At 44.1% G+C, this 24074-nt stretch overlaps 1 protein-coding gene across 2 annotated transcripts in view; it reads left to right on the forward strand.

Annotated features, from left to right (window-relative positions):
• uba2 (ubiquitin-like modifier activating enzyme 2) overlaps positions 1-24074 on the forward strand; it is a 66988-nt gene that overhangs the window by 21473 nt on the left and 21441 nt on the right. For both annotated transcript variants that reach the window (XM_068049039.1, XM_068049038.1), the window contains exons 7-11: positions 3563-3630; positions 7523-7644; positions 10304-10403; positions 12698-12861; positions 15084-15177. In XM_068049039.1, the coding sequence (XP_067905140.1) occupies positions 3563-3630; positions 7523-7644; positions 10304-10403; positions 12698-12861; positions 15084-15177 (548 nt within the window). The remainder of the gene's footprint in view (positions 1-3562; positions 3631-7522; positions 7645-10303; positions 10404-12697; positions 12862-15083; positions 15178-24074) is intronic.

Genomic DNA, 24074 nt, shown 5'->3' on the forward strand with positions numbered 1-24074 from the left:
AGTTGTACTGGAATAGCTTGGCTAGCGGCGCAGCAAGTTCTGGAGCACAGGTCTTCAGTGCTATTGCCGGAATATTGTCAAGGCCCACAGCCTTTGCAGTATCCAGTGCCTTCAGTCATTTCTTGATATCACGTGGAGTGAATCGAATTGGCTGAAATCTGGCATCTGTGATGCTGGGGACTTCAGGAGGAGGCCGAGATGGATCATCAACTCGGTACTTCTGGCTGAAGATTGTTGCAAATGCTTCAGCCTTATCTTTCGCACTGATGTGCTGGGCTCCCCCATCATTGAGGATGGGGATATTTGTGGAGCCACCTCCTCTGGTTAGTTGTTTAACTGTCCGCCACCATTCACGACTGGATGTGGCAGGACTGCAGAGCTTAGATGTGATCCGTTGGTTATGTGATCGCTTATTTCTGTCTATCGCATGCTGCTTATGCAGTTTGGCACGCAGATAGTCCTGTGTTGTAGCTTCACCAGGTTGACACCTCATTTTGAGGTATGCCTGGTGCTGCTCCTGGCATGCTCTCCTGCACTCTTCATTGAACCAGGGTTGGTCTCCTGGCTTGATGGTAATGGTAGAGTGGGAGATATGCCGGGCCATGAGGTTACAGATTGTGGTTGAGTACAATTCTGCTGCTGCTGATGGCCCACAGTGCCTCATGGATGCCCAGTTTTGCATTGCTAGATCTGTTCAAAATCTATCCCGTTTAGCAGGGTGATAGTGCAACAACAACCGTGGAATCTCGCTGCTCAGCATAGTGGGGAAAGTCTTCACTCGTGTCGCCTTAAACAGGCTCCAGAAGCTGGCTGAGCGTGTCTATCCTGAGGCACAGTGGCTTTCGAGCAAAGAGATCCACCATTGACATGCTGTTCTCCCTTCGCCAGCTACAGGAGAAATGCCGTCAACAACAGATGCCCCTCTACGTTGCTTTCATTGATCTCACCAAAGCCTTTGACCTGGTCAGCAGACGTGGTCTCTTCAGATTACTAGAGAAGTTTGGATGCCCACCAAAGCTACTAAGTATCACCACCTCATTCCATGACAATATGAAAGGCACAATTCAGCATAGCGGCACCTCATCAGACCCCTTTCCAATCCTAAGTGGCGTGAAACAGGGCTGTGTTCTCGCACCTACACTGCTTGGGATCATCTTCTCCTTGCTGCTCTCACATGTGTTCAAGTCTTCAGAAGAAGGAATTTTCCTCCACACAAGATCAGGTGGCAGGTTATTCAACCTTGCCCGTCTAAGAGCGAGGACCAAAGTACGGAAAGTCCTCATCGGGGAACTCCTCTTTGCTGACGATGCTGCATTAACATCTCACACTGAAAAGTGTCTGCAGAGACTCATCGACAGGTTTGCAGCTGCCTGCAACGAATTTGGCCTAACCATCAGCCTCAAGAAAACGAACATCATTGGACAGGACGTCGGAAATGCCCCATCCATCAATATCGGCGACCACACTCTGGAAGTGGTTCAAGAGTTCACCTACCTAGGCTCAACTATCACCAGTAACCTGTCTCTCGATGCAGAATTAAACAAGCACATGGGAAAGGCTTCCTCTGCTATGTCCAGACTGGCCAAGAGAGTGGGAAAATGGTGCACTGACGCAGAACACAAAAGTCCAAGTGTATCAAGCCTGTGTCCTCAGTACCTTGCTCTACGGCAGCGAGGCCTGGACAACGTACGTCAGCCAAGAGCGACGTCTCAATTCATTCCATCTTCGCTGCCTCCGGAGAATCCTTGGCATCAGGTGGCAGGACCGTATCTCCAACACAGAAGTCCTCGAGGCGGCCAACATCCCCAGCATATACACCCTACTAAGCCAGCGGCGCCTGAGATGGCTTGGCCATGTGAGCCGCATGGAAGATGGCAGGATTCCCAAAGACACATTGTACAGCGAGCTCATCACTGGTACCAGACCCACCGGCCGTCCATGTCTCCGCTTTAAAGATGTCTGCAAACGCAACATGAAGTCCTGTGACATTTATCACAAGTCGTGGGAGTCAGTTGCCAGCGATCGCCAGAGCTGGCGGGCAACCATAAAGGCGGGGCTAAAGCGTGGCGAGTCGAAGAGACTTCGCAGTTGGCAGGAAAAAAGACAGAAGCGCAAGGAGAGAGCCAACTGCGTAACAGCCCCGACAACCAATTTTATCTGCAGCACCTGTGGAAGAGTCTGTCACTCTAGAATTGGCCTTTATAGCCACTCCAGGCGGTGCTTCACAAACCACTGACCACCTCCAGGTGCTTACCCATTGTCTCTCGAGACAAGGAGGCCAAAGAGAGAGTGCCATACAACACGAAGGAGGGTATCCTCAATGTGAAAGCGGGACTTCATCTCCACAACGACTGTGCGGTGGTCGCTCCTACCAATACTGTCATGGACAGATGCTTCTACGGCAGGCAGATTGGTGAGGACGAGGTCAAGTATGTTTTCCCCTCTTGTTGGTTCCCTTACCACCTGCCGCATACCCAGTCTAGCAGATATGTCCTTTCAGACTTGGCCAGCTCGGTCAGTAGTGGTGCTACCAAGCCACTCTTGGTGATGGACATTGAAGTCTCCCACCCAGAGTACATTCTGTGCCCTTGCCACCCTCAGTGCTTCCTCCAAGTGCTGTTCAACATGGTGGAGTACTGACTCGTCAGCTCAGGGAGGGCAGTAGGTGGTAATCAGCGGGAGGTTTCCCTGTCTGTTTGACCTGATGCCATGAGACTTCATGGGGTCCAGAGCCGACGTTAAGGACTCCTAGGGCAACTCCCTCTCCACTGTATACCACTGTGCCGCCACCTCTGCTGGGTCTGTCCTGCCGGTGGGACAGGACATACCCGGGGATGGTGATGGCAGTGTCTGGGACATTGTCTGTCAGGTATGATTCCGTGAGTATGACTATGTCAGGCTGTTGCTTGACCAGTCTGTGGGACAGCTCTCCCAACTTTGACACAAGCCCCCAGATGTTAGTAAGGAGGACTTTGCAGGGTAGACAGGGCTGGGTTTGCAGTTGTCGTTTCCAGTGCCTAGTTAGATGCCAGAGGTCCGTCCAGTTTCATTCCTTTTTATTGACTTCGTAGTGTCGTTATGTGACTCCAGTTCCCACATTACGTCGCTCTGAATGACCTCAGGGTAATGAGTAATGAGCAGTAAATGTGGCCTCGCCAGCCTCACCCATATCCGGAGAATAAATGATTTCTTTAAATGATATATTGCGTTTCAATGTGGCCTTAAAAAGTGTAAGTGAACATTGCCCTTAGATCTCTATTATAGGAAGAGGCTTGACCTAATGGGATTCTGTACATTAAACACATTTGGTCCATTGAGATGCAAGCCCATTTGTGCGTGTACTAATCCCCAGCTCCAACTAAGCTATCTGCTCTTACCCCATTTCCTTGCTGTTTTTTTTCTAGTATTTAATTTGATTTTAAATATTCTGGTTGGCAGTGTTAATGGGAAAGCATTTGGTCCAATCAAGGTTATGTACAGCAGGGCCAGGGTTTGACCTATGAGTACATCTGTCTGGGAACGTGACCATCCAGAGTGTTTATATTTTCTTTTCTGTCTGTAGTCAGTTGTTTGGAGAGGAAGATGCCGACCAGGAAGTGTCACCTGACACAGCCGACCCAGAGGCTGCCTGTAAGTACAAGAATGCGCCTTGGTCAAGTTCCCCTCAATTTAACCCGCAATAAACTAGCATAGAAACATAGAAAATAGGAGCAGGAGTCGGCCATTCGGCCCTTCGGACCAGCTCCGCCATTCAAAAAAGCTCATGTCTGATTGTCTAATTCAGTACCCTATTCCTGCTTTCTCCCCATAACCCTTGATCCCTTTAACATTAAGAAATATATCTATCTCCTTCTTGAATATATTTGTGTTAGTCTGGTCAGCAGCAAGTCGCAAGACACCACTCAACTGAGTGATAGAACTGCACTGTGATCCCATTGCAAAGATGTAGACTCTTTGTCGGAAGACATCTGTGGCAGGGATTTGAGTCTGAACCTAACTAATAACATAAATATAGGGGCAGGTGGGGATGTGGTCGGAATATGGGATTAGTGTAGGATTAGTATAAATGGGTGGTTGATGGTCGGCACAGACTCGGTGGGCCGAAGGGCCTGTTTCAATGCTGTATCTCTAAACTAAACATAACTGGTCAACACCAGTCACAAGTAATTAAATCACACTACACTATTAATTTCCAAAGTTACTTTAAAACAAAGTATATATATGCCTGTTCTCTTCTTGCTACCCATCAGGAAAGACTGAGCAGACTGGGACTCTTTTCTTGAGGAAAGAAAAGGCTGAGGGGTAACCTAGTAGAGGTCTTTAAAATGAGGTAGCGGGTTAATAGGGTAGGTGTAGAGATGATGTTTCAACTTGTGGAAGAGACCAGAACTATGGGTCATAAATATAAGATAGTTAATAAATCCAATAAGGAATTCAGAAGAAACTTCTTTACCCAGAGAGTGGTGTGAATGTGGAACTCACTACCACAGAGAGTGGTTGAGGCGACTGGTATCGATGTTAGATGTTTTTAAAGAGAAACAAGATAAGCAGATGAGGGAAAGAGGAGTAGAAGGTCGTGTTGATAGAGTGGGATGAAGTAGGTTGGGAGGAGGCTCGGATGGATCATAAACACCGGCAGAGATGAGTTGGGCCAAATGGCCTATTCTGTGTTGTAAATTCTGTCTCTCCTGAATTTGCTGACTCCTTGCTGGATTTCCCTACCTGACACCAGTTAGGTGGGTTGTTTAATGAAAATTATGGCTACTGTTCCGCAGGCTGTTAGGCTTTAGTGTTCAATTGTTGAGGCACATTTACTGTTCCACAGGTGCCCAGTAAATTGGCAGATGGTCATTATTCATGTTTGAGCCTAGATTGTTGGCATTGCAGCCAAGACAGAACCTGTCCTCACCTGTTGTTCTCATGTATTCTCACCTGCAGAACCATGCACTTTCTCGTGTGCGAGCACAGTTTCCAGTGGGGTCACCGGGTGGAGGTCGACAGCAGGAACCCATTTCCCATTTCTCCCCAATTCCTACCCCAGCTATGCTCTGTCTAATCATTGCACCTCAACCTTAGGATCAAGTAACCTGACACAGTCTCGGGTGGGAACCTGTGGGACTTGCTAGGTGAACTCCATGAACCAGTGTGATGCTGTGTGGGTGTTTTCTTTGAATTTTTTCCCTATTGTTGCCTGGCTGAGATGTTAATTTGTATGTTCGTATGTTTGTATTTTCTTGATAATTTGGAGGAACTGTAGTAGTAAAGCCAAAGCCATGCACAGTGAACTGGATCTCCAGTAGACTGCACCTCCTGGCATGAAACTATGCTGACAGTTTTACTATGTAAGGAGCTGCCAAAATAAAAAGTGTTTAGTATTTGAAAGCATGGTAGCAGGGATGTCGGACTTCAGTTTGGAATTGTTTTCCTTAGAGCAGAAAAGTTGGAAGGGAGATTTAATAGAGGTGTTCAAAATCATGATAGAATAAATAAGCAGAAACTGGTGCCAGTGGTAGGAGGGTTGGTAACTGGAGGATGCAGCTTTAGGGTAATCAGCAAAAGAACCAGAGGGGAGATGAGAATTTTTTTAAAATCACAGCAAGTTGTTGTGATCTGGAGTGCACTGCCTGAAAGGGTGGAGGAAGCAGATTCAGTAGTAACTTTCAAAAGGGAATTGGAGAAATACTTGAAGGGGAAAAATTTTATAGGGTTATGGGGAAAGAGCTGGAGGAGTAGAACTAATTGGATAACTCTTTCAAAGAGCCGGCACAGGCTCAATGGGCTGAAGTGTGAGGTAATGCATTTGGGGAAGGCAAACAAAGCAGGGGAATACACAATAGGGAGAATGTTGAGAGGGGTAGAAGAAGTGAGAGACCTTGGAATGCACGTCCCCAGTCCCTGACGGTGGCAGGACAGGTGGATAGAGTGGTGAAGAAGGCATATGGAATGCTTTCCTTTATTGGCCGAGGTATAGAATTCAAACGCAGAGATGTAATGCTGGAACTGTATAAAACGCTGGTTAGGCCACAGCTGGAGTATTGTGTACAGTTCTGGTCACCACATTGCAGGAAGGACATAATTGCTCTGGAGAGAGTACAGAGGAGATTTACAAGAATGTTGCCAGGGCTTGAAAGTTGTAACTATGAGGAAAGATTGGATTGGCGAGGGTTGTTTTCCTTAGAACAAAGGAGGTCGAGAGGTGACTTAATTGAGGTGTACAAAATTATAAGGGGCCTAGATAGAGTAAACAGGAAGGGCCTGTTTCCCGTAGCTGCGAGGTCAGTTACCAGGGGGCACAGATTTAAGATGATTGGTAGAAGGATTATAGGGGACATGAGGAAAAACTTTTTCACCCAGAGGGTGGTGGGTGTCTGGAATGCACTGCCCGGATGGGTGATGGAGGCAGAAACCCTCAACTCTTTTACAAGGTATCTGGACCTGCACCTGAAGTGCAGTAACCTGCAAGGTTATGGACCAGGTGCTGGAAGGTGGCATTAGACTGATAGGCTAGCGTTTTCAGCCGGCGTAGACGCAATGTTCTGTGCCGTAACTTTTCTATGATTCTATGAATGGCCTCCTATGCTGTATAATTCTATCAATTTTCCCTTTTCTACCCAGCTACAGATTGGCCAGTACTGCATCAGGGACCTGAGGCTGCATTTTTCATCAGCATTGGGGATGGGATTTTTTTTGTGTAGATTGAGTAGAATGGGTCTATATTCTCCGAAGTTTAGAAGAATGAGAGGCGATCTCATTGAAACATACAAAATTCTTCAATGGCTTGACGGGGTAGATGCTGAAAAGCTGTTTTCCCTGGCTGAAGAAAATGATCTAGGGGTCATGGTTTAAGGTGTTGGGCACTTAGGATTTAAATAAGCAATTTCTTCACTCAGGTTATGAATCTTTGGAATTCTGTACCCCAGGGGGCTGTGGTTGCTCGTCATTAAGTATATTCAGATTGAGATTGATAGAATTTTAGAGACTGATGAGATCAAGAGAAATGGGGATAGGGTGGGAAAGTGGAGTTCAGGTATGATCTTATTGAAGGGGATCTTATATGGGGGTACGATAGCATAGTGATCCAGAGACGCGAGTTCACATCCCACCATGGCAGCTGAGGAATTTAAATTCAATTAATTAAAATAAATCTGGAATAAAACGCTAGTATGATGACCACCAAATTACTGGATTGTTATAAAAACCAATCTGGTTTACGAATGTCCTTTAGGGAAGGAAATCTGCCATCCCTATCCAGTCTGGCCTACATGTTTCCAGACGCATAGTAATGACTTTTAACTGCCCTCTGAAATGACCCAGCAAGCCACACAGTTGTATTTGATGGAGGCTCACCACCACCACCTCGAGCGCAATTGGGATGGGCAATAAATGCTGGCTTTGCCAGTGATGCCCACATCCCATTAATTAGTTTTTTTTTAAATGGTGGATCAGACTTGAGGGGCCTTGAGTCTACACCTTCCTTATGTTCTTGTGTTTTTAAGTGTGTTTGCAAATTGCTTGTTTGTAGGGGAGCTGTCGGATGCAGCAGCAAGGGCAGGAGCTTCCAATGAGGACGGTGGCATCAAACGTGTATCCACAAAGGACTGGGCCAGATCCACTGGGTATGACCCAGTTAAAATATTCAACAAGGTACATGCAATGAGTCTTTTGCAGCCCATTGTTGGTTGGTGAATAGTCAGGAGCAGACGTAGAGGATGTAACGTGTTTGAATGCCAATAGTCTGCGAGAGTGGCGTTTGTGCCCCAGGACCCATTGTAGCCTTGAGCACTTCTAAATATTTAGCAACATAGGAGCAGCCCTTCGAGCCTCCTCTGCCATTCTAGATCATGGCTGATCATATACCTCAACACCATATTTCCATACTATCCCCATATCCCTTGATGTCATTAGCAACTAGATATCTGTCAGTCTCTGTCTTGAACTTAGTGACTGAGCTTCCACCACCCTCTGGGGCAGAGAATTCCAACAATTCACCACCCTCTGAGTGAAGAAGTTCTTCCTCATCTCAGTCCTAAATGGCCTGCCCTTTATTCTGAGATTGTGTCCCCTGGTTCTAGATCCCACAGCCAGGGGAAACATCCTTCCTGCATCTACCCTGTCTATCTCTTCAAGAATTTTGTACGTTTCTATGAGATTGCCTCTCATTCATCTGAACTCCAGAAAATACAGGCCAAATCTCCTCTTAGGGCAATCCCACCATTCCAGGAATCAGTCTGGTGAACCTCCGCTGCACTCCCTCTATGGCAAGTATATCCTTCCTCAGGCAAGGAGACCAAAATTGCTCAGTGTTAAAAGGCCAAGTTTTCCTCCTACCGTACAGTCGATTTCCTCGCTGGACCCCCCAGAGATCTCCTCTGCCCAGCACCCTGTACCACTCTTCTGAGCACATAACGTGAGCTTGGCTGGAGCAGGAGATCTGATATAGATGCTCCAAGTGAAAAGAAGCTTTGATTCTATAAAGTGGGGGAAACTGTTCCCACTGGTCAGGGAGTCTGTAACTACAGATAAATTTAAGATCATCGGAAGCATAGAACATGAGGATTGATGGATGTAATAAGACCGAGGTACATCTAGTTTGCCTTCTACCATCCTGGTAGTTGCATGATACAACAATAATGAAGTTTTTGACTAATTATAGCAATTAATTTTTATCAGTAGTCCATTGGAGGTCCGTAAAGACTTGCCAGGGGCTTCACAGAATAATGTGAAAGTGGGAGGTAAGAATGAACTGCAGGCACCACATGCAGTGCAGAGTGGGCTGGCTTTTGCACCCTGGAGGGAACCGTGCATGGAGGAGCGCTGAGGGTGGCATGAAAGTAAATACCTGTTGGCTTAAAAGCATCATTGAAACACTTTACATGTAGCGCTTTGTTATGATAAATTTTATACTGTAGTATAATTTCGATTGGGGGGGGAAGAGGGTCCGTGATTACTAATTCTTTGAAAAGGAGTCCTTCAATCAAAGAAGTTTGAGAAACCACTAAATCCGTCTACAACAGACCCACACATAAAGTAAGGAAAACCCCAGTGGTGGAGAGCTTTGGGAGCCTAGGCCCAAAGTCATCTGTTCTGCCCCCCCAAGCACGCTTAGTTTTATAATATATTTAAAAAGAAAATGGCCCAGCTCTTCCATGGCTCAGTGGGTAAATACAGAACTTGCTGTGGTACTGAGTTGTACTCGTTGATGGTTTTAGTTTCACTCCATGGTTTGTGCTGAGTTGTCTGGCTGATCCATTGAGGAGAAGGAGAATTGTTCAAATCTAAACAGTGATAAATGTTCATGTGTCAGCAGGTGAAGTTTCCCTAGCTGTTGCAGCCATGTTCTCCCCATCTCCTTGTGTGATAAATGTGTGATTGCCTCAACCTGCCACTGTGACTCAGCAGATAAATGACCTGTGTCGTACTGAGCCTCACAGCAGCAGCAGGACCCGTGTTCAATACAGGTTTGTGCTGAGTTAGCTGATTTCAACTAGTTAGGTCTCAGTGACCCAGGGTATGAAATGGAAGAATCAGCCTGCTCTTAATTTCTGTGTGTGTATGTATATTGCATATAAGTCAAACAGCTTGCCTAGACTCATACATGACACACAGCCTTTTGGATATAAGAAAGACAGACTAGCATTTATATAGCACCTTTCACAACCTCAAGGCATTCCAAAGCACTTAACAAACAATAAAGTACTCTTTGATGTGTAGTCACTATAGCCAATTTGCACATAAAATGGTCCCACAAGCAGATCGTAATAAGGTAATATGTTTTAGATTTTCATTGAGGAATAAGTATTAGCCAGGATACCTGGGCGATCACTGTTGTTCATCTTCGAATAGTGTCACGGGTTCTTTTACATCCACCTGAGAGGGAGAGGGAGCCTCGGTTTAATGTCTCATCTAAAAGATGGCACCTCTGACATTGCAGCACCACGTCAGCACTAGTACCAGGATTATCAGCCTGGATTATATGCACAAGACTCTGGAATGGGACTTGAACCCATGAGTTTCTGACTCAGAGGCAAGAGTGCTGCCCACTGAACCATAGCTGGCATGAGCAGTCAGTGGGCATGGAGACCAGGAGTCGTGCTGCTAAAGCTGTCAGTAAACAACTCGGCAGTGACCTAGGATTGATCCTAAACCATTGTAGTCTGTATGGCTCAGCACTACACTGGCATAAATCCATCAGCAAAGTGGAATGTTATTGTTCAAAGGAAAGTTGACAACAGTGTGCAGTGGTTGCTTCAATCTGTTAATATTTTTTAATCTGTAAGATTTTTACACACTGATCTTTTCTTAGCTTTTCAGGGATGATATAAAGTACTTGCTCACTATGGACCAACTGTGGCGCAAAAGGAAAGCACCAATTCCATTAGACTGGTCCAAAGTTGAAAAGCTTGGTAAGTGTGCTATTGGATCAAAGTTTTGACTTCTAATTGTGCTCTCCTCTCTTCACCTGTTCCCATCTCTAATGCATTGACTCCGTGTTGAGGTATAGTTCCATGGGTGTTAAATGTTCTTTGATAACTTTCCCTGGCAGTAAGTGCTATTCCACCATGAGCCGCAGCACAGCTGAGAGGATTTCCACACATACACACTTCTAACAGGGTTACTTAGAAACAGAACATTTACAGCACTCAGAGGCCATTCAGCCCATCATGTCTGTGTCAACCAAAAAAGAGTTATCTGGCTTAATCCCACTTGTCAGCTCTGTGTCTGTATCCCTGTATGTATGGCACTTCAAGTCCATATCCAAGTACTTTTTAAATGAGATGAGGGCTTCTGCCTCTAGCACCCTTTCAGGCAGTGAGTTCCAGACCCCCACCATGCTGAGGGTGAAGAGTCCTCCTCAACTGCCCTTTTAATACTTCTAAAATTACTTTAAATCTATGCGCTCTGGTTATTGACCTTTCTGCTATGGGAAATGGGACCTTCCTATTCACTCTATCTAGGCCCCTCATAATCTTATACACCTCAAATAAATCTCCCCTCAACCTCCTCTGTTCCAAAGAAAGCAACTCCTGCCTATCCAATGTTTTCTAATAGCTAAAATACATCCTTCCTGTAATGCGGTGACCAGAACTGTCTGCAGTACTCTAGCTGTGGCCAAACTAAACTTTTATAGAGGTCTACCATAACCTCCCTGCTCTTATTCTCTAGGCCTCGGCTAATAATGGAAAGTATCCCATAAGCCTCCTTAACCACCTTATCTACCTGTCCTGCTACCTTCAGTGATCTCTACTCCAAGATCCCTCTTTTCTTACGCACTTCTCCATATCCTTCCATTTATTGTTGAATATGTATCAGGGGTGGGATTCCTACTTGTTATTTCCAACCAACCCCTTTTACTCTCTAACTGAAATACTGAGGACAATTGTGCACTCGCTGGCATTCTGAATAATCGATGTAGACCATCTGATCCGTGTGGCTCAGATACTGACTGGATAAACTCTCAGACATCCCTGGTTACAGTGGTCTGAAGTTTTCAGGAGATAAGTTTCCGATTGGCGTGTATGGCAAAGGCCAGATGTAACCAACCCAGGTGTATTGCGATGTTCTGGGTTTGGTCCTCAAGTGCTGGAGGAACTGATCTTGGGGCAGAAGCTGAAGTTCTACGGGTAGCTCCTGGTGACTCTGGACTAGAGAGGGAGAGAACAGCTTCCACAAATAATCTATTGATATTCAATGTTTAGGTTCCCACATAAAGATTGGCCACTTATATGGGGCACTGGCAGGAGTTCAACATCCCCAGTAAGGGGTCACAGATCTAATTGGTGGAGAGGTGCATGGGGGAAAAAATAAATAGAATTGGGATCATGTAACTGTCTCTTCAATTAAATGCCTTTCAGATTCTTGGTTAAATGTACATGACAGGGTACTATGTTTATCGGAAGGTTTGTCAGTTGGAATATATACAATTACAGAAAAGATTGGTTGGATGTATGTTAGATCAACCAAATAGATTAATCCAAATTATATAGTTTCAGATGCTGCAGAGAAAATCAACTTAATGACATTATTAAGATCAGCAGAAAATCCATGCAAGTTGTACATCGATACTTAATAGACAGTTATCCATCAACTCTGCTAGCTACTAGCCAATCCGGGGTTTCCTGGAGTAGTATACCAAAGAATTAAATAGGAAGCCTATTTATTCACTTAGATGGACAATGTCAAATGATTTGCTCTAAAGCTAATCACACAGCTGGGATTATGTTAATGGTATCTTTGTGTCCTCTGCAGCTGCACCAGTAGATAGCGATCACACCACATTTTTCCCATTCTCACTGGAATGGAGATGTCGCTTATGCAAAGATACCCATTTTACCTAATTTTAAGCATCACCTGAACAATGATGATGGATGAAACCTGAATGTGTTGTCTCAATGTGTCTCCAAACTAGCTATAATTCTGACACAAACCTTTTCGTGTTTTTCAAATGGTATCACCGTGAAACCAGCTTGCTGAATATTTCCCTGCAGAATTCTAATAACCCAATCTGAACCATATGTTAGTCTCTATCACACAAAATACATTTTCATAATAGATAGATATTAGTTCTGACTTCTATTTTCTGTACAATTTTATCCACTCTCCTGCACTGTAGAATCGTCTTTCACCCTAAAGACTAAATGGGCAATATTCTCCCTCTGCCCTGCAGTCATTGTGAATATATTGTTCTTGTTGTTTATAGAGACCAGTTCTCCGCCGCAGCAAACGGCGACCTGTCAGGCCGGCCTGAAGGACCAGCAGGTCCTGGATGTGAAGAGCTATGCACACTTATTTGCTCGAAGTGTTGATCATCTCAAAGCCCGTCTGGCTGAGAAGGGGGATGGAGGAGAGCTCGTCTGGGACAAGGTCAGACTGAGCACCTCTAATATTTGTTTTTTTGAAGTATTTTAACATTTTTATTATTCGACTACACTCAGGAATTGGCATTAATTAGGAGGAGCATTGAGGTAGAGTACTGACTTCACCATTAGGACCTGGGTTAAAATCTAGCCCGGACTAAGAAAGACTTAGTCATAGAGTCATTTACAACATAGAAGGAGGCCATTCAGCCCATCGAGTCCATGCCGGCTCTCCGCGGTGCTATCCGAACAGTCCCACTCTACCACTCGATTCCTGTAGCCCTGCAAGTTTATTTCCCTCAAGTGCCCATCCAATTTCCTTTGAATCCATTAATATTCTCCCCTTTTCCCCACCCTTGTGGACTATGAGTTCCAGGTCATTTGCTGCATAAAAAAGTTCTTCCTCACATTCCCCTTGCATCTCTTGCCCAAAATCTTCAATCTATGTCCCCTAGTCCTGTACCATTTGTTAATGGGTTCAGTTTTTCCTTGTCAAACTTAGCTAAGCCTGTCGTAATCTTGTACACCTCTATCAAATCTCCCCTCAATCTCCTTTGCTACAGGGAGAACAACCCCAGCTTTTCCAACCTTACCTTGTAATTAATATCCCTCATCCCTGGAACCGTTCTGATAAATCTCCTCTGCACCCTCTCAAGGAACCTCACATTGTTCCTACCGTGTGGTGACCAGGACTGGACGCAGTACTCTAGTTGGGGCCTAACCAGAGCTTCATAAAGGTTTAGCATAACTTCCCTGCTTTTGTACGTATGAACATACGAATTAGGCGCAGGAGTAGTTCACTCGGCCCTTCGAATCTGCTCCGCCATTCAACAAGATCATGGTGATCTGATTGTAACCACAACTCCACTTTCCCGCCTACCCCCAATAACCTTTCACCCCCTTGCTTATCGAGAATCTATCTATCTCTGCCTTAAAAATATTCAAAGACACTGCTTCCATCGCCTTTTGACGAAGAGAGTTCCAAAGACTCAATTGGACTGGGAATGTGGAGTAATGGTGGAATTTGAACTCATGGCTTCGATCATTCATCCAGACAACTGAATTACTAATCTGATAACATAACCACCATGCTACCGGATCTCCTTTGTGCTAGTCTTTACCTAGTGCCTGAAACATCCCAACGTACTTCATGACTAGGATTAAACAGATGGAGGACAAGTAAGAAAGGAGGTGATGGGAAGCTCCATCCAAAGGGTGAATTTTAAGAAGAACTTACAAACATATGAATTAGGAGCAGGAGTAGGCCAATCGGCCCCTTGAGCCTGCTCCGCCATTCAATCAGATCGCGCGGGTCGAGTGGAAGCTGGGGGGGTGGGGGAGGTGGTGGGCCGCGCGGGTCGAGTGGAGGCGGGGGGGCCGGACAGTTTGGCTGTCGGTTGATTTGCAGTTTGTGAAAGGGGCAGTTTGGAGTTGGATGTGCACCTCTTGAGCAAGCTGAAACATCTTCATGGTCTGAAATCAGTGCTGCTGAAGGATAATCTCGGGATGTTGTGTATCTGAGAGGGGGAGGGAATGATTGCAGGTACCTTTAAGAAAGTGCTTCTCAGAAGAGCGAGAAATGAGGAGCCACGGGGACTGTTGCATGGTCGAACCTGATAGAGCCTTGTGAGATATTTGTGACTGCTCTTGTATAACATTTCTTAAAACATCCCAAGGCGCTTCACAGGAGTGTGACCAAACAAAATTTGACACCAAAGCAGATAATGAGATATTAGGACAGGTGACCAAAAGCTTACTCAGAGTTGGATTTTTACAGAGCATCAGAGGAGGAGAGAGGGAGAGAAGTCCATACCTATTAATTTAGGGCCTAAGCAGCAGAAGGCATGGCCACCAGTGGTGCAGTAATGACAATTGAGGATGCTCGGGACCAGAATATGAGGGCTGTAGAGATGGGGGTGATGCCATGGAGGATTTGAATGCAAGGGTGGGAATTTTTAAAATTGAGGCATTGCTGGACCAGGAGCCAGTAGCACAGGGGTGATGGGTATTGAGGAATTGGTATGAGTTTGAATGCGGGCATTAGAGTTTTGGATGAGCTCAAGTTTATGGAGGGTGTAAGGTTAGAGCATTGGAATAGTGGAGTACAGAGGTAACAAAAGCCATTGGCGCGGGACGGTGCTGTATGTATCTTTTATTTCACACACACACTCTCTCAGAGGGAAATGATGTGCAATTTAATTTGTTGCCCTCCATTGATTGTGTTCCCAGGATGATCCCCCAGCCATGAATTTTGTGACTGCAGCTGCCAACCTGCGGATGCACATCTTCAGCATGAACATGAAGAGCAAGTTCGATGTGAAATGTAAGGTTTGCATATTTAAGTTTTATTGAAGAGATATCCCAGGCAAGGCCTGTTGAATCATACTGGGTATTGTTAAGTTGCTTTTGACCTGCAGAAGTCAGTGGCCAGTTATTCAGCAGCAGGAACACTGGCTGACATTTCTATCCCTAGCCTTGCAGTGCCAAGAACCGTTACTGCAGCTATTACCCTGTTCTCAGGCCCTCTGTCAGAGGAGCCAGAAACTCTGGCTGTGATTGGCTCATTGAGCAGAGAGCAGGAATTGAACCTGGAACCTTCGTGCTCTCAGGTACATCAGTACCACACTGGGAAGTTTGTTTCAATTTTTAATCCTTTGGGGCTGATTAATGTACGGTGATTCTGCAGCACCCTATTCATTCCCACACTCCAGAGAACAACCATAATGCCTGAAAAGTTGTGTGACATGGGGCTTGGGGAGTGAGCTAAGTGCAAATAGTGTGCTCAGCCCATCCAGCAGATAGTCCTCAAGAATCTGCTCCTATTTCTATACTGCCTTTCATGTCCACAGGGCTACCCAAAGCTTAACGGCCAATTAATTATTTTGGAATGTAGTCACTATTTTTTAAAAGCAAACACAGCAAATTATTTTCATTCATGGTATATGTCCAGTTCATCCGTTTTGGTGATGTTAGTTGAGGGATAAGTATTGGCCAGGCTGAGTTAGTTGATAATCAGCTGGACTAGCCATAAGAGGCATTGAATCATAGAATCTTACAGCACAGAATGATGCCACTTGGCCCATTATGCCTGTGCTGGCTCTTTGAGAAGATTATCCAGTTAGGTCCCATTGCAATTGGCTATAGTGGCCTTGAGTTAGCCGGTAGAAAGGTTGGCCAGGGTTCCCCCTCAAACAAAAACAGAAAATGCTGGAAATACTCAACATCTGTGAAGAAAAAAACAGTTAACCTGAAACGTTAACTCTATCCATAGATGGTGCCTGACCCATTGAGTATTTCCAGCATTTTCTGCTTTTGTTTGAGATTTCCAGCATCGGCAGTATTTTGCTTCCGTATTAATGTTTCCTCTCCTCTGTCTCTGTCCAGTCACCCCTGCATAGTCATGGACTTTGGGTGAGGACAGGATTGAACTCAGCCATGCTCAAAACCTGTCTCACTACCTTCAGCCATGGCTGCAGTGGGTAACACGTCTGAATCAGAAAGTTAAGAGTTCAAGCCTCACTCCACAGTCTTCACAAAGCTCAGGCTGGCAGTCCCAGTGCAGTACTGAGGGAGTGCTGTATGTCAGAAGTGCCGTCTTTCAGGTTAGATGTTAAACCGAGGCCCCATCTGCCCCCTCAGGTAGATGTAAAAGATTTCATGGCTGTATTCAAAGGAGAACAAAGGAGTTCTCCTTGGTGGCATGATCAATATTTCAAAATTCATCAATCAGCATCTAAAGCAGATTATCCAGTTGTTATCACATTATATATTGTGATGCAATATTGTCTGCTACGTTTCCTACATTACAACAGTGAATAAACTTCAAAAGTACTTCATTGACTCTAAACTGCTTTGGCACCTCCTGCTGGTCATGAAAGATGCTATAGAAATACAAGTTTGTCTGTCATCTTGTATTCAAACCTGAAAAATGGCTGCTTGGATCAGTTGTTTGTGGTCCAGCAAGGAGTTAAACTTTGGGACAAAGGGGGAGAAAAAACAAATACCTCATAAATACCACTGAGTGTCAGCAGGTGGCAGTGTTGGGTGTGGTAAGTAAATCACTTCTCATTGAAATACTAGCCAGAGGTTGGCAGTGCAGGAGCACTGACACGATTGGGATCATTGCTGTCCTTATCGTTGTGGATTTTGCAATCTTTTACCCACTGGCTGGCTGCTGCAGCTCCCGTTGCTAGTTAGCAGGTGCATAGTGGTATTGGTGGAAACCTCTGTGGAATCTGTGAGTCAATGCCCAATGTAGACAGAGAGAGAGAGTACAAACAGTCTGGATGCTGAAATTGGCTATGGCGTTCTCGATTACGGAGCGGGGAAAATCAAACTGGGTTCTGACTCCTGTAGGAATTGTGTGTGAGGACGTGACCGGGTTTTGGTTAGAACACCCTCCACAATTGGCTGGGCTGCTGGTACTCAGTTCCCGTGAGGAGCAGACACATATCAGGGTATTCGAGGACAGCAAGTGTTAACAGAGTTGAAACCCAGCAGAGGTGACCACATCTTCAGGAGAGAAAACAGCTGAATGTGGGGTATAAAAAGTGGAATCCTCGGCTTTATACAATAATCCAGTGTGTCACATTGATGTGTTGCATCAACAGTGACTGAAATTTTTGTCTTCGAGGGCTGTCGAGTTGCATACAACATATTTATATAGCACCCTTAACATAAGTTCCAAAGCTCTTCACAGGAGATTATAAAGCAAAATATGTTACACAGCCACATGGAGATATTGGGTCAGGCAAACAAAAGCTTAGTCAAAGAGGTAGGTTTTAACATCTTAAAGGAGGAAAGCGAGGTAGAGGCGGAGAGGTTTAGGGAAGGTATTCCAGAGCTGAAGGCCAAGGCAACTGAAGGTGCAGCCACCAATGATGGAGCAATTAAAATCAGGGATGCTCAAGAGGCCAGAATTAGAGGAGTGCTGATATCTTGGCGGGTTTTGGGGCTGGAGGAGATTACAGAGGTAGGGAAAGACGAGGCCATGGAGGAATTAGAAAACAAGGATGAGAGTTTTAAAATCGAGATGTTGCTTGACTGGGAGCCAGTGTATGTCAGCAAGTACAGGGGTGATAGGGGAACGGCATTTGGTGCAAGTTAAGAGATGGGCAGCAGAGTTTTGGATGACCTTGAGTTTACAGAGAGTAGAATGTGGGAGACCTGCCAGAAGTGCATTGGAATAGTCAAGTCTAGAAGTATCAAAGGCATGAATGAGGGTTTCAGCAGCAGATGAGCTGAGACGAGCAAAGTCTGTTATATTTCAGAAAGCTTGTGGAAAGATAATGCTGGAGCTTGTATTTACTCAGTTTCACATTTATTGTGCAGAGTAAAAGGATTATAAACATGTAGCTCCTCACTCAACACCCACTCCTAGTCCCAGTGAGTGTCTGCTTATAAGTGCTCAACTAAAACCCCAATTAACACCCTTCACCTGCATATAATCAAACCATTGACACACAATTAACAGATTCCCTTCTTTCTTTTACAATACAATGTAGATTAACATGTTTGAACAACGTTTGAAAATAAATTCCATATTATGCACAAACATGCTCAAAGAGTATTCTTAATTAAATCATATTAAATTCCATATTGGGCACAACGTTTTTACATTGTGAGATGCCCTTCATCACACAATCTCTTTGCCCTCGCATTTCTTTTTGTGAAACAATCGGATAGCTGATGACTTGCATTTACCCATTTAAGTTTGGAGATTTCCTTTCTCTCCAGCATTTGTTTCAATCCAGTAAGGTCATTGCATAGTCTTTTTTCACTCACGCTTTTTGTAGAGTGTACATTGTCCCACAAAGAACAATTATCCACATAACATTCAATGGGTAGCCTATCTTCAGGATGTCCCTTGTTCAGAATTTCACCCAAAATATTTGACCAATAGAACCCCACAACCACTGCCTCCACAAGACCCAGTGTTTCCACAGCTAACTTGCTTTTAACAACCTGTTTTATTTTCTTAACCTCCCAAGTTAAAAGGACAACATTTCCCATTTTCACCCATCAGAAATATTATGAAGCCAGCTGTACTCAAATACCCATCAGCAAGATTAGCATGTGAAGCATCACTTAAAATTATTAGCTTCATGATCTTTGGGTTACCCAAGGATGGGAACTTCAGTACAAATTTCTCCACATTTAGTTTTTTTCAATGTTTTATTTGCCCTTAAAACATTTTCAACTTTTGGATGTTTCATCATTGTGTTTAACTGCAGCACATCAAAACTAACATTAGGCCTAGTCTGAGAGCCCAACCAGTTTAATTGACCCACCAGGCTTTGCAATTGCTCAGTCTCTGCTTTAGATAGATCATCATCTTTCTGTGATGACCTAACATGGTTAACTGGGATGGGAGTAATACTCTCTGAATAGAGTTATTGGTTCAAACTTATTCCAGACTTAAAAGCAAAATACTGCGGAAATCTGAAATAAAAACAAGAAATGCTGGAAATACTCGGCAGGTCTGGCAGCATCTGTGGAGAGAGAAGCAGAGTTAATGTTCAGGTCAGCGACCCTTCTTCAGAAGTTCTGATGAAAGGTCACTGACCTGAAATATTAACTCTGCTTCTCTCTCCACAGATGCTGCCAGACCTGCTGAGTATTTCCAGCATTTCTTGTTTTTATTCCAGACTTATTTTGCTTAATATCTAAACCAATATATTTAAAGGCCCCACAAGCCTGACTCCCAATCTTAAATTCTGCCTTAATCTTATTAATAACATATTTTTCAAAATCTACAGTACCACCCCATAAGAAATCATTAGCGTGCATCATGAAGATGCCTGAAAGTTTCCCTTGATGATACTAGGATCTGCTTTTAGTTGAACACAACTAATTTTCAACAAAACAGATCTCACTGAGATATACCACACCCTGGAAGCATCATTAAGGCCACAGACACATTTGTTCAGTTTCCATAATTTTCCTTCTGTATCTGCTGTCACTTTAGGTGGTTTCAGATACTTTTCAGAGAGAAGTGTATCACCTTGCAGAAATGCAGCTTTTATGTCAATGGATCTGCATCACCATGAATATGTGGCCAAAAGATCCAAAAAGATTTTCAAGATTACTTTTTCAGCTGTAGGAGAATCCACTCTAACATCGGTATCCCCCAGTCACTCTTCAAAACCGCTCGCAGCTAACCTCTCTTTAGCCTTATAAGTTCCATCGTGAAGGACTTTTTCAGTACAATTCCATTTATGTGTCATGGGTGGCTGTCCCCTGTCTGGAACCTCAGAATAGACTCCAAACTCTCTAATTAGTCATGTTTTGCTTCTCTTGTTCGTTTACCCTGAAGTTTATTGGCAGCCACTAAAACTTCTCGATCATGAGGACTTCTGCTTCTGGTTCTATTCCGAGACTGCCCTCTAGCCTTTGTTTCATTGTGGAATCTGTTCATACTATGGCCTCCATTAGCACTTTGATGTCTTTTGGAACTACTGCTAGAAGATCTCCTTTGCACTTTATCGGTGGTTCTTTCTCCAGTGTGTGATCGCTTCCTTACGCAAGCGTCACTTCCTGATCCACGATCAAAACTTGCACTGCGCTTTCATACCCTCCACTCTTTCACCCCATTCTGCCAGTCCATGGCTTTGGTTTCTTGGCCATCATCTTGAACATTTAACCAATATTTAAACTTGCCTGTAGATTTTCCTGCATGCCCCACAATTATCACATCCCTCCATTTATCAGGCCCCTCTGGAATATATGTCACCTGAGTACCTACTGGAGGCAACTGGCCTTTGGATGCAATAGCTCTTCACTGAGCATTGTGATCGATTACATTACTATCCAACTCTTGATCTCCCTGTGCCTCAGGACCTTCGTCACAAAACACATGAACATTTGAGGTACAAGGTGCCTCTTCTCCCTCGATCAGCTGCTCAGATTCTGAGATTTTGTAATCAACCCCAATTAATCGTGAAGAATGAACCTTAACAGTTTGATTTCCATGTTTGATAACCATCCTGACCGATTACCTTACCAGGGTCCTTCCATTCCCTATCACCCTCTCTTGTATAATAGACCAAATCTCCTGAACTAAATTCCGCCTCAGATGGCCTTATACGATGCCTCAGATATCTGAATTTTCCTCAGAGACCTTAGCATTGATGAAAGCCTGTCTACCTGCATGTAAAGCATTCAAGTGTGTAGAAAAAAATGGAACTAATTGTAGTACCTTCTAGAGCAGGAGGACTGTCGCACAGTACAGAAGGCAATTTGGGATTCCGCCCACAGACCAATTGATAGGGACTATATCCTCCAACCATCTGAAGCAAACAATTAATTGGGGTTGATTACAAACTTGCAGTTTGGCTGGTCAGCAAGATTTTATGTAAAATTTCATCAACCACTGCGTGATTCCTTTCACAATGCCCATTGCTGAAAGGACTTTCAGCTGAAGTATTCATAACCATAATGTTCCTGTTTTCACACATATCCCTGAACTCGTCATTGGCAAATTCCCTGCCATTATCAGTCAGAAACTTAGCTGGCGCCCCAAGCCCAGTCCCTATCCATTTCTCCATAATTTTGTCTACAATCACCCTTTTGTCTTTACTATTTATTATTGTAGAAAGACTAAATCTAGTTGCTAGGTCTATAAAAAGGTAGGATAAAAATATTCTTGTCCTTGTCCCATATATTTAAATCCATGGCAGCTACCTTGTTCAAGTCACATGCCAATGGAAGGCTGACAGTAGGACGTGATGGTGTCCTCTGATAATTCTAACAAATTTCACACTTGTCACTAATCTCTTCTATTCTCCTCGTATGCTCGTCATCAATCACACCTGCATCTTTTAATAGGGTTTTTAATCTCTGACAAGAAGGGTTGAGAAAATTGTCTGTGTAACTTTAAGACAATTTGCCTTTTATCTCTGATTCAGAACACCTGATACCATCAATATGCTCTAACACTCCAACTAGAAATATCACGTTTTGTTAAGGGCATACAATAATATGCTGACTGGGTAAATTGCAAATTCACTGGCTTCTCAAAAACAATTGTCTTATCATGCTCCATATCAAGTTACATTTGTGCCTTTTTCATTGAAGACTTATTCAACAATAGAGGTATCTCACTGGAGACTACATCAGTACTGATAAAGTGGCTTACCCCAGCTCTTTTACATGGATACATGCCTTCTCTTCAGTGACTTCACTGTGTTGTCATCACCAAATCTAAAGCTGGTAGTGCTTTTATACTCCTTAACAGTGCATCAATCCTCATTGCTAAATGAATCCAGATAACACTGTGACCAATTAGTTCCACATTCTGTCGACGTACAAGTACTATCCAGTATCCCACAGTTGAACAAATCCACAACCAATACATTCATCACAGGACTAAGACTCATTGTGACTAGTACAATTCGTTCAGATCCATCAGTATCTTCCTCTTCTGCCTCAGAATTCTCTGCGTCGTGTTATTTCAAAGACTCTGCCCCTCCGCTTAGGGCAGTTCATTGCATAATGATACTTGGAGTCACATCTGAAGCACCTATTAACTGTTCCTTGGGCATTCCTGGGATTCATTTGCCTTTGATTGCTGTTCCAACCCTGTCTTTCACTGTAATATTCAGACCTGCTAAAGGTGATTTCATCCTCATTCCTCCTATCTTTAACTCTTCCATTATACTGAGGCCTGCTTCCAGTATCTGGATTATTTCTAAATCTTGTAAACATTGAGTCCTCCATTCTTTGTGTCACCACAGAATGTCCCGCTTGTTCTACCAGGACTGCAGGAAATTACTGTTACCCCAGGAATTTTTAAGGCTGCGGACATTTGGTCCAACAGGGAATCTTTGTCCAAGAACCGAACCCCAGTTAGAACCAGGAGCCTGTCCATATGCGACACCCTCTCATAATCTAGTAATTTAAAAGCTAGCACTGAACCAGGGATCTCCAAAATGAATATCCTCAATCTTTTGTACAGTCTGTTAAAGTCCATGATATATTCCTCCATTGAATAACCATCTGATTTCTGAAATCTATCTCAGTCTGACCATGTCTCAGATGCATTCAATATGTCACCTTTCTTGTAAATTTCATCCAAGAATTCTAACAGAACACCCAGCCCTTCATCAGTATCTAACTGACAAGCGTCCAGTTCAGAAAACGCTTTAGTTCTGATTTTACTTTTGGTAGGAGCGCCAAGGCCATACCTTGTTTCCTCTTTGGACAAAGGTTACATTACTACCACATATCCACTTCATTCTTCCACAGGTCATATAGTTCAGACTTCGAGAATACCGAAGGGTAATTATATCCCGACAATTTGCACTTGCTTTCTGCCTTTCTTTGTGCTATATTTTTTCACAATAGCCCTTGAGATTTTTGTTGTCTATCCAAAAACAAAAATTTCCTATTTTCCAACCTTCAACTTGAGGCAACCATCCTCTGCTACCATGTTAAATTCCAGAAAGCTTGTTGTAGAAAGATAATGCTGGAGCTTGTATTTTCTCGGTTTCGCATTTATTGTGCAGAGTAAAAGGATTATAAACATGCAGCTCTTCAATCAAAACCCTCTCCTAGTCCCAGTGAGTGTCTGCTTATAAGTGCTCAACTAAAATCCTAATTAACACACTTCACCTGCATATAATCAAACCATTGACACACAATTAACAGTCGGGTGATTATTTGGAGGTGGAATTAGGCGGTCATAGTGATGGTACAAGTATGAGCTCCTCAGTCTCATCTGCTGTTTCCATGACAAAAGGCACTGTACTATACAGTTTGATGGTTCCACTTGCGACAGTTTGAGTGAAAAATGAAGTAAAACAGAGTTGTGTCCTAGCCTCCACTCTGTTTATTATCTTCCCCATGCTCCTGACCTTTGCCTTCAAAGGCAGAGCTCCCAAGTTTGTTGGCACTAATCAAACAGAGGCAGATCGAACACGTCCACAAGATGGAAGATGGTCATATACCTAAGGACCTTCTGTAGGGTGAGGTAGCCGGGGCCAGATGACCAGTGGCGAGTGCAAAGCTCTGTTTCAAGGATGCTTGCAAGCGTGACATGAAGGCCCTAAATTTCGACTGTCGCACCTGGCGAAAGAAAGAAATTGGAACACATCCTGTGAACTGGTGTACTCTACCGCAACAACCAGTGGCTGCAGCAGCTTGATAACAGGCGCTAACGCCAAAAACAACAACTCACAGCGCCACTTGGCAGCTTCACGTGCAGCACTTGTGACAGAACCT

This window comes from Heterodontus francisci, chromosome 17 (genome assembly GCF_036365525.1).
Source record: "Heterodontus francisci isolate sHetFra1 chromosome 17, sHetFra1.hap1, whole genome shotgun sequence".
NCBI classification, from domain to species: domain Eukaryota; kingdom Metazoa; phylum Chordata; class Chondrichthyes; order Heterodontiformes; family Heterodontidae; genus Heterodontus; species Heterodontus francisci.